Source organism: Chiloscyllium plagiosum, chromosome 7 (genome assembly GCF_004010195.1).
Source record: "Chiloscyllium plagiosum isolate BGI_BamShark_2017 chromosome 7, ASM401019v2, whole genome shotgun sequence".
NCBI lineage: Eukaryota > Metazoa > Chordata > Chondrichthyes > Orectolobiformes > Hemiscylliidae > Chiloscyllium > Chiloscyllium plagiosum.
This window is the reverse complement of record NC_057716.1, coordinates 72612101-72623362: the sequence shown is the minus strand read 5'-3', so window position 1 is coordinate 72623362 and position 11262 is coordinate 72612101. Positions and strand designations below refer to the sequence as shown.

The following is an 11262-nucleotide window of genomic DNA, read 5'->3' as shown; positions in this document are numbered from 1 at the left end:
TTTAACAAGGGATTCCGATTCCTTATTAAACCACGGCTCCCTCACACGATCCTTTCCTCCCTGCCTGACGGGTACATACTTATCAAGGACACTCAATAGTTGCTCCTTGGACAAGCTCCACATATCAATTACACCCTTGCCTTGAAGCTTACTTTTCCAGGCCACACATCCTAAGTCATGCCTCACAGCATCATAATTTCCCTGCCCCCAGCTATAACTCTTGCCCTGTAGTGCACACTTATCCCTCTCCATCACTAGAGTAAAAGTCACCGAATTGTGGTCACTGTCCCCAAAGTGCTCACCTACCTCTAATTCTAACACCTGGCCTGGTTCATTACCCAGAACCAAATCCAGTATGGCCTCACCTCTTAACTCTGATTTCTCGCCACAGATGCTGCCAGACTGCTGAGCTTTTCCAGCAGTTTATGTTTTTGTTTGCGAATTAATCTCCTTTCCTTCACTGAAAAAAAAAACTACCATTTTAGAGTCATAGAGATGTACAGCACAGAAACATACCCTTTGGTCCAACTCATCCATGCCGACCAAATATCCTAAACTAATCCCATTTGCCAGCACTTGGCTCATATTCCTTAAAATTGAACAAAATGTGCTACATTGTGCACAATGTAAATTGTAGAAATTTCATATTCTGACATCTTTGTTTTAATTTTAAATAACAATGGTGTCACAACATTAGGAACATCCTAATAAATCTTACCTTTTTGTACAGCCTTGTCTACGTTGGCTTTTCAATATATTTTCGAGCGCAAGAATAGGACTGCGGAACATTTGACCACTCTTCCTAATTATTCTTTGCTTCATAGAGGACAAGCTGAGCCATTCTCGTACAAAACGCAGAAGCTGAAAATTCAATTTTAAAAAATGTCATGGAGTCAAGATGCAGATTTATACAGAGCTATAGGTAAAACAAACTGTTATGATAGTGACTCAGTTTCAGTGGCATAGATACACTCTCCGACCTGATCCACTTGGACCCCATTCCCCCCACTGACATGACCCTACCCCAGCTAGCCCAGGACATACTCTGCACTCCTCACTCATCCAACCACTTACCTCTGTAGCTTCTTAAAGAGACTTTGGATTTTTAAACCCTGGAAAACAGCAGATGCTGTTGTTAGAGTTCCTGAGATGCTGTTGTGCTAAGTGGGTACAGACTTTGGTTTTCAGCACTTACCCTGCACAGTTTTGGAAAGTCCCCACAGTTAGGGCACTCCATGCTGCTCAAGAGGCTTGAATCAGAACTTGTGAAGATCCAGGGCACGAGGAGTAGAATGGCAATCCAACTGTGACTGCCAGTTCTCAGAAGATATTGTTCACTCTCAATCAAAATTAACTACTGGTTCAAAATACGACTATTCGCACCATTTTGTATGGAAAAAGCCTTTCATTATTTTCAAATATTCTGACCAATGAGCAATGATGATCCAATTCTTACTGGATGTATTCATGATTCAGAAGATTGTGGATTCAAGTCTGAGCTCAGAAACATGAGCACATAATCCAAGCTGACACTGTTGTGTTGCCTTTTGAATGAGATATTAAATTAAAGCTGAGACTGTCCACTCAGATTAACATGAGATCATAGTGGATGATTCAAATATGAATGGAGGGAGTTCCCTTGGTGTGCTGCTCTATTAATCCACAAAACCCAAAAACAGGTTATTTGGTCATTATGAATATCTTATAAATATTAGAAATGGAGATGTTTGCTGGTATGGCACAAAGTTCATTACCATCCACCACTCCTCAGATACTGAAGCAGTCCATGTCCAAACACACTGACAAAATCCAGGTTTGGGCTGAAAGCTGGCAGCAAAACCCGGACAACATTCAGCTTTGGGCTGGTTTGACATGTAACATTTATGTTAACGCCCTTAGTGAGAGATTCCAATACCTCACCTTGACATTCAGTTGTATTTCTGTTGTTGAATCTTCCACTATCGGGGTTCCCTTTGACCAAAAGGAGGACCTGGAGCAGTCATATAAATACTGTACCTGTAACAGCAAGACAGAGTCTGGGAAGTCCTGACTCCTCAAAGCCTGCCATCGACAGTACACAGGTCGGGAGTATGATGGAATACTTCTCATTTGTCTGGATGGGCGCAGCTCCAAAAGCACTCAAGAAGGTCAACAACATATAGGACAAAGCAACCTGCTTGACTGACACTCCACTTAACATTTTCAACATTCACTCTCTCTAATGTACTATCTCCAAGATACACTCCAACAACTCACTAAAGCTCCTTCCAAATCCATGACCACCATACTCTGGAAGCAGAAGGGCAGCAGATGGATGGGAACACCACCATGTGCACATTTCACACAAGATTCACACAATCCTGCTCTGGAAGTAATGCTGCCCTTTCACTGTTACCATGTCAAAACCCTGGAACTCCCTTTATAACAGCATTTTGGGTGAATTATGAAATAAAGCGGTTCAAGAAGGCTGCTCACCATCATCTTCTCATGAGTCATTAGGGAATAGCAATACATGTTAATAAAACATACAATGCTCACATGCTATGAATAAAATAATACATGATTGCTGTTTCCTGAAACTTCGAAAGCTACAAAATGCAAATTCTTTCTTTCCATTAATTATAAGTACTCATACTATTCAGTTACAAATGTTTAGAACATTTACTGCACTTTAGGAAGATTCTTGTAATTCAACATTTAGGTTTTTTTTAATTCATTCAAGGGATGAGAAAGTTGCAGGCAGGCCAACATTATATGCCCATTCCTACTTGCCCTTGACAATATTATAGCGAGGGGGTCTACTTGAATGTCTGCAATCCATGCAGTGTAGGTGCACCCACAGAGCTGTTAGCTAAGTAGTTTCAGAACTCTGAATCAGCAACAATGAAGGAATGAATCAACTTGTTGGTGGCCTTGTTTCTATGGGTCTGCTGAATACTGTATTATACTTGAACTTTTGTACCGTATTTGCGGCAGTTTAAGGAGAAGTACTTTATCAAACTTAATTTTAATATATGCTCTTAAAGAAGCATTTCAGACAAGTAATGAAATTCAGACTGCAACCAAATGATTATTATACATTACAGGATTCTGATGATACCTGACATACAAAATAATGCATCTCGTTAAAAAAAATTTCAAACATATTCTATTTTATTTTATAAAATCTGTCAAAGACTTACCACACGACGATTTTCTTTCTGGTCAAAGTACGGTGGCAAATCTTCCCAGTTTTCTGATTGCACATCAAAAGGAATAAAATTGCAGTTTAAAGGTTCTTTGTCCTAATAATACACAAATAGCGAAAAGATTTTACCTGAATGCATCAGCACCACACATTGACATCCAAACCAGTGGAAATAACACATTTTCCACAATATACAGTAGAAATAATCAAGTACACAAAGTTGCACTAACAGGACTGCTTGAACATAAAGCCAATTGAATAAAATGTTATCTACAATCTTAACAGTTCAAACTAAAACTTAGTTTAAGTTCATATCAAAGAGCAAAATAACACGTGGCACATTGTCAATGAGAAGTGTAACAGAACATGCCAGAACAGCACCAGGCATTGCTAATGTTTCCTACTCTGTTTTAAATGGGCATCTCCCTTATTTTTAAACTAGACTCCTAGCTCTGGATTCTCCCACAAGAGGAAACATCCTATCCACATCCAACTGGTCAGGTCCCCTCACGTCTTATACATTTTAATTAAGTCCATTCTGGTTCTCCTAAATTCCAAAAGGATCGAGGGCCAGTATGTCTAGCCCTTCCCCATAAGGCTCATTCTGGGTATTACAGGGGATCCTCGATTTACAAATGTCTGACTTATGAATGCTCCTACTGAAACGCAATTTCAAACAGGTTGTAATTTTAAAGATGAACACAACTTTTCATTTTCCTGCATTGCTTTCTGACTTGTGTACAAAACAACATTTAAACACAATCCAGAAGAGAAGTCATTCACAACCTGGAACTGTGTGTAATCGAGTAAACCTTCCCTGCACTGCATGCAATGCACTAACATTAACACAGTTCTCCAGCTGTGATCTCGCCAATGTCCTATATAACCGAAGATGAACTTCCCGACTCTTCCATTCAATGCCCCCCGCAATACACCATAATACTCTATTAGCTTTCCTGATTACTTGTTCTACGTGCATACTAACCTTCAGTGATTCATGGACGAGGACACACAAATCTCACTGCTTCTGAAAACAGTTCATCCTTAATGTTCCAGGATACAAATGCTACAGGAAGGATAGAAAGGGAGGCAAGAGAGGAGGGGGAGTGGCGTTTTTGACAAGGGATAGCATTACAGCTGTGCTGAGGGAGGATATTCCTGGAAATACATCCAGGGAAGTTATTTGGGTGGAACTGAGAAATAAGAAAGGGATGATCACCTTATTGGGATTGTATTATAGATCCCCTAATAGTCAGAGGGAAATTGAGAAATAAACTTGTAAGATCTCAGCTATCTGTAAGAATAATAAGGTGGTTATGGTAGGGGATTTTAACTTTCCAAACATAGACTGGGGCTGCCATAGTGTTCAGGGTCGAGATGGAGAGGAATTTGTTAAGTGTGTAAAAAAAAATTCTGATTCAGTATGGGGATGTACCTACTAGAGAAAGTGCAAAACTTGACCTACTCTTGGGAAATAAGGCAGGGCAGGTGACTGAGGTGTCAGTGGGGGAGCACTTTGGGGTCAGCGACCATAATTCCATTAGATTTAAAATAGTGATGGAAAAGGATAGACCAGATCTAAAAGTTGAAGTTCTAAATTGGAGAAAGGCCAATTTTGATGGTATTTGGTAAAATTTCTGGCTGTAAGAGCCTGCTCCTTTTTTTTTTTTTTAGGTATTTTAGGTGCTGGAGGTGATTTCTTCAAATTCCAGGAGCAGCAATTACTGTTCTATATGCTGTTGCATTGTTTTGGAACTTTGGGAAAAAAGTCAAAACAACAGCAGTTTTAAAAGGGAGAAGAACAGACAAAGGAAGCACATGGTGAAGACAGTGCAGGAGAGAGAGAGAGAGCGAGAGAAAGAGAGAAAAAAAAGAGAACCTGCACAGTTACTGCCTTTGCTGTTTTTGAAATCATGTGTCGCTGCACATTGGAGTGCATCTGGGGAAATTAACAAACAGAGAATTTCACAACTAATCTTGGAGAAACCGGTTTGGGTGAAGTTCATAACACAGAATCAGATAAGTTAATTGTTGTTTTAAGTCTGTCCAAGAGAAAGGCTGTAGTAGTGAGTACAGTGGGTTCTTTCTTGATTATATGTTTTTGGAGATAAGTCTCTTGATTAAACTTAAAATATAAGCCATAGCTATTAATTTAACCTGGTGCAGTGTTTTGTAGAGGAATAAGATGGTGTTATTTTCTGGGTCTGTAGATTGTGAAGGAGCAAAAATGGCCTTTGCAGTGATACGTACTTCTTGTAAGATGTGGGAGTTTAAAGAGAGTTTAAGGGTTACTGCGGATTGCATCTGCCATAAATGCTGTTGGATGCGAATCTTATCAGATCGAGTGGATCGGTTGGAGAGACAGATAGAAGCGATGAGGAATTTGCAACAGCAATAGTATGTGATGGATGGCAGTTATAGGAAGGGGGGAAAATCTCAGATGCAGTCACATAGATGGGTTAACTCCAGGAAGGGTAAGAGAGGTAGGCACCTAGGGCAGGAGTCTTTTGTGGATATACCCGTTTCAAACAGGTATGCTGTTTTGGAAAATGTAGGGGGTGATGGATTTTCAGGGGAACTTAGCACGAACAGCCAAGTTTCTGGTATTGAGATTGGCTCTAATGCAACGAGAGGCATGTCGGCTTCCAAGAGATCAATTGTGTTAGGGGATTTTGTAGTTCGAGGTACAGACAGACGTTTCTGTGGCCAGCAGAGAAAAGGCAGAATGGTGTGTTGTTTCCCTGGTGACAAGATCAGGATGTTTCAGAGAGGGTGCAGAATGTTCTCACAGGGAAAGAGAGGCCAGCAAGAGGTCATTGTCCATATTGGAACCTATGATATAGGAAGGGAAAAGGTTGTGATTCTGAAGGGAGATTACAGAGAGTTAGGCAGAAATTTAAAAAGGAGATAGTGAGGAAAGAGATCAATCTGAGACTGGTACAATTGAGAACAGAAGTGAGTCAAACAAACAGTCAGGGCCAGGCAGGGACAAGGTAGGACTAATAAATTAAACTGCATTTATTTCAATGCAAGGGGCCTAACAGGGAAGGAAAATGAACTCAGGGCATGGGTAGGAACATGGGACTGGGATATCATAGCCATTACAGAAACATGGCTCAGGGATGGGCAGGACTGGCAGCTTAATGTTCCAGGATACAAATGGTACAGAAAGGATAGAAAAGGAGGCAAGAGAGGAGCGGGAGTGGCATTTTTGATAAGGGATAGCATTGCAGCTGTGCTGAGGGAGGATATTCCCAGAAATACATCCAGGGAGGTGATTTGGGCGGAACTGAGAAATAAGAAAGGGTTGATCACCTTTTTGGGATTGTATTATAGACCCCCTAAAAGTCAGAGGGAAATTGAGAAACAAACTTGTAAGGAGATCTCAGCTATCTGTAAGAATAATAGGGTAGTTATGGTAGGGGATTTTATCTTTCCAAACATCGACTGGGAATACCATAGTATTAAAGGTTTAGATGGAGAGGAATTTCTTAAGTGTGTACAAGACAATTTCCTGATTCAGTATGTGGATGTACTTACTAGAGAAGGTGCAAAACTTGACTGACTCTTGGGAAATAAGGCAGGGCAGGTGACTGAGGTGTCAGTGTGGGAGCACTTGGAGGCAGCGACCATAATTCTATTCGTTTTAAAATAGTGATGGAAAGGGATAGACCAGATCTAAAAGTTGAAGTTCTAAATTGGAGAAAGGTCCATTTTGACGGTATTAGGCAAGAACTTTCAAAAGCTGATTGGAGGCAGATGTTCGCAGGTAAAGGGACGGCTAGAAAATGGGAAGCCTTCAGAAATGAGATAACAAGAATCCAGAGAAAGTATATTCCTGTCAGGGTGAAAGGGAAGACTGGTAAGTACAGGGAATGCTGGATGACGAAAGAAATTGAGGGTTTGGTTAAGAAAAAGAAGGAAGCATATGTCAGGTAGAGACAGGATAGAGCGAGTCAATCCTTGGAACAGTATAAAGGCAATAGGAGTATACTTTAGAGGGAAATCAGGAGGACAAAATGGGGACATGAGATAGCTTTGGCAAATAGGATTAAGGAGAATCCAAAGGATTTTTACAAATATATTAAGGACAAAAGGGTAACTAGGGAGAGAATAGAGCCCCTCAAAGATCAGCAAGGCAGCCTTTGTGTGGAGCTAGAAAATGGGGGAGATACTAAATGAATATTTTGCATCAGTATTTACTGTGGAAAAGGATATGGAAGATATAGACTGTTGGGAAATAGATGGTGACATCTTGCAAAATGTCCAGATTACAGAGGAGGAAGTGCTGGATGTCTTGAAACGGTTAAAGGTGGATAAATTCCCAGGACCTGATCAGGTGTAGCCGAGAACTCTGTGGGAAGCGAGAGAAATGATTGCTGGGCCACTTGCTGAGATATTTGTATCATCGATAGTCACAGGTGAGGTGCCGGAAGACTGGAGGTTAGCAAACGTGGTGCCACTGTTTAAGAATAGGCGGTAAAGACAAGCCAGGGAACTATAGACCGGTGAGCCTGACCTCAGTGGTGGGCAAGTTATTGGAGGGAATCCTGAGGGACAGGATGTACATGTATTTGGAAAGGCAAGAACTGATTCGGGATCGTCAACATGGCTTTGTGCATGGGAAATCATGTCTCACAAACTTGATTGAGATTTTGAAGAAGTAACAAAGAAGATTGATGAGGGCAGAGCAGTAGATGTGATCTATATGGACTTCAGTAAGGCGTTCGACAAGGTTCCCCATGGGAGACTGATTAGCAAGGTTAGATCTCATGGAGTACAGGGAGAACTAGCCATTTGGTTACTGAACTGGCTCAATTGTCGAAGACAGAGGGTGGGGGTAGAGGGTTGTTTTTCAGACTGGAGGCCTGTGACCAGTGGAGTGCCACAAGGATCAGTGCTGGGTCCTCTACTTTCTGTCATTTACTTAAATGATTTGGATGCGAGCATAAGAGGTACAGTTAGTAAGTTTGCAGATGACACCAAAATTGGAGGTGTAGTGGACAGCGAAGAAGGTTACCTCAGATTACAAGAGAATATTGACCAGATGGGCCAATGGGCTGAGAAGTGGCAGATGGAGTTTAATTCAGATAAATGCGAGGTGCTGCATTTTGGGGTTGCAAATCTTAGCAGGACTTAGACACTTAATGGTAAGTTCTGAGGGAGTGTTGCTGAACTGAGACCTTGGAGTGCAGGTTCATAGCTCCTTGAAAGTGGAGTCGCAAGTAGATAGGATAGTGAAGAAAGCATTTGGTATGCTTTCCTTTATTGGTCATGGTATTGACTGTAGGAGTTGGGAGGTCATGTTGCGGCTGTACAGGACATTGGTTAGGCCACTGTTGGAATATTGCGTGCAATTCTGGTCTCCTTCCTATCGGAAAGATGTTGTGAAACTTGAAAGGGTTCAGAAAAGATTTACAAGGATGCTGCCAGGGTTGGAGGATTTGGACTATAGGGAGAGGCTGAACAGGCTGGGGCTGTTTTCCCTGGAGCGTCGGAGGCTGAGGGGTGACCTTATAGAGGCTTACAAAATTATGAGGGGCATGGATAGTATAAAGAGACAAAGTCTTTTCTGTGGGGTCGGGGAGTCCAGAACTAGAGGGCATAGGTTTAGGGTGAGAGGGGAAAGATATAAAAAAAGAGACCTAAGGGGCAACCTTTTCACGCAGAGGGTGGTACGTGTATGGAAAGAGCTACCAGAGGATGTGGTGAAGGCTGGTATAATTGCAACATTTAAGGGGCATTTGGATGGGTATATGAATAGGAAGGGTTTGAAGGGATATGGGCTGGGTGCTGGCAGGTGGGACTAGATTGGGGTGGGATATCTGGTCGACATGGACAGGTTGGACCGAAGGGTCTGTTTCCATGCTGTACATCTCCATGACTCTATAACTTTCAAAAACTGATTGGGGGCAGATGTTCACAGGTAAAGGGACGGCTAGAAAATGGTAAGCCTTCAGAAATGAGGTAATGAGAGTCCAGAGGCAGTATATTCCTGTTAGGGTGAAAGGAAAGGTTGGTAGCTATAGGGAGTACTGGATGACTAAAGAAATTGAGGGTTTGATTAAGAAAAAGAAGGAAACATACGTAAGGTATAGATAGGATAGACTGAGTGAATCCTTAGAAGAATATAAAGGAGTATACTTAACAGGGGAATCAGGAGGGCAAAAAGGGGACAAACAGAATTAAAGAGAATCCAAAGGGTTTTTACAAATACATTAAGGACAAAACGGTAACTAGGGAGAGAATAGGGCCCCTCAAAGATCAGTAAGGCATCCTTTGTGTGGAGCCGCAGAAAATGGGGGAGATACTAAATGAATATTTTGCATCAGTATTTACTGTGGAAAAGGCTATGGAAGATATAGAAAGTAGCAAAATAAATGGTGACATCTTGCAAAATATCCAGATTACAGAGGAGGTGGTGCTGGATATCTTGGAATGCACAAAGGTGGATAAATCCCCAGGACCTGATCAGTGTACCCTAGAACTCTGTGGGAAGCAAGAGAAGTGATTGCTGGGCCTCTTGCTGAGATATTTGTATTATCGATAGTTACAGGTGAGGTGCCGGAAGTCTGGAGGTTGGCTAACGAGTGCCACTCTTTAAGAAGGATAGTAAGGACAAGCCAGGGAACAAGCCAGTGAGCCTGACCTCAGTGGTGGGCAAGTTGTTGGAGGGAATCCTGAGGGACAGAATGTACATATATTTGAAAGGCAAGGACTGATTAGGGATAGTCAACATGGCTTTGTGGGTGGGAAATCATGTCTCACAAACTTGATTGAGTTTTTTGAAGTAACAAAGAGGATTGATGAGGGCAGAGCGGTAGATGTGATCTGTATGGACTTCAGTAAGGCATTCGACAAGGTTCCCCATGGGAGACTGGTTAGCAAGGTTACATCTCACGGAATACAGGAAGAACTCGCCATTTGGATTGGGCCAATGGGCTGAGAAGTGGCAGATGGAGTTTCATTGATATAAGTGCGAGGTGCTGCAGTTTGGGAAAGCAAATCTTAGCAGGACTTATACACTTAATGATAAGGTCCTAGAGAGTGTTGCTGAACAAAGAGACCTCGGAGTGCAAGTTCATAGCTCCTTCAAAGTGGAGCCGCAGGTAGATAGGATAGTGAAGAAGGCGTTTGGTATGCTTTCTTTTATTGGTCAGATTATTGAGTACAGGAGTTGGGAGATCATGTTGTGGCTGCACAGGACATTGGTTAGGCCACTGTTGAAATATTGCATGCAATTCTGGAAAATCGGAAAGATGTTGTGAACCTTGAAAGGGTTCAGAAAAAACTTACAAGGCTTCTGCCAGGTTTGGAGGATTTGAGCTATGGGGAGAGGTTGAACAGGCTGGGGCTGTTTTCCCTGGAGCATTGGAGGCTGAGGGGTGACCTTATCGAGGTTTACAAAATTAGAGGGGCATGAATAGGGTAAATAGGCAAAGTCTTTTCTGTGGGGTCGGGGAGTCCAGAACTAGAGGGCATAGCTTTAGGGTGAGAGGGGAAAGATACAAAAGAGACCTAACGGGCAACTTTTTCACGCAGGTTGGACTGAAGGGTCTGTTTCCATGCTGTATGCTATGATTCTCACTATTTAGATAATTTCTTTGAAGTCCTTCTGCCAAAATCACAATTTCATCTTTGCCACACTGTACTGCACTTGGCAGATCTTTTCCCACTCACTTAACCTATTTGCATTCCCTTGTACACTCCTAACATCCTCTTGACAACTCCTATTCCTACCTATCTTTGTGTCATCAGCAAATTTAGCTGGCACACCTTGGACCCCCTTCATTCAAATTATTTGTATAAATTGTAACACCTTGCCTAATCCAGTCATGAATGATGGTTAAAATTGAAGGAGGAGCGCAACAAACATTCTCACCCTCAATAAAATACAAGACTAAAGTATCTGCAACCATCTTTAGCCAGAAATGCCAAGACAACATGACTCACTCCAAGAAAGTCCTGAAGTTGGAAGGCTATGGGCTCGGAGTTGAAAAATGTGGTGCTGGAAAAACACAGCAGGAGAAATCGACGTTTTGGGCATAAGCCCTTCTTCAGGAATCAGGCTATGG

General features: G+C 41.9%; 1 protein-coding gene across 6 annotated transcripts in view; it reads right to left on the bottom strand.

The window, feature by feature from the left end:
- zranb3 (zinc finger, RAN-binding domain containing 3) overlaps positions 1–11262 on the bottom strand; it is a 178628-nt gene that overhangs the window by 19330 nt on the left and 148036 nt on the right. For all 6 annotated transcript variants that reach the window (XM_043694034.1, XM_043694035.1, XM_043694033.1 and 3 more), the window contains 2 exons: positions 3183–3284; positions 719–861 (listed from right to left, as the gene is read on the bottom strand). In XM_043694034.1, coding sequence (XP_043549969.1) covers positions 719–861; positions 3183–3284 — 245 coding nt within the window. The remainder of the gene's footprint in view (positions 1–718; positions 862–3182; positions 3285–11262) is intronic.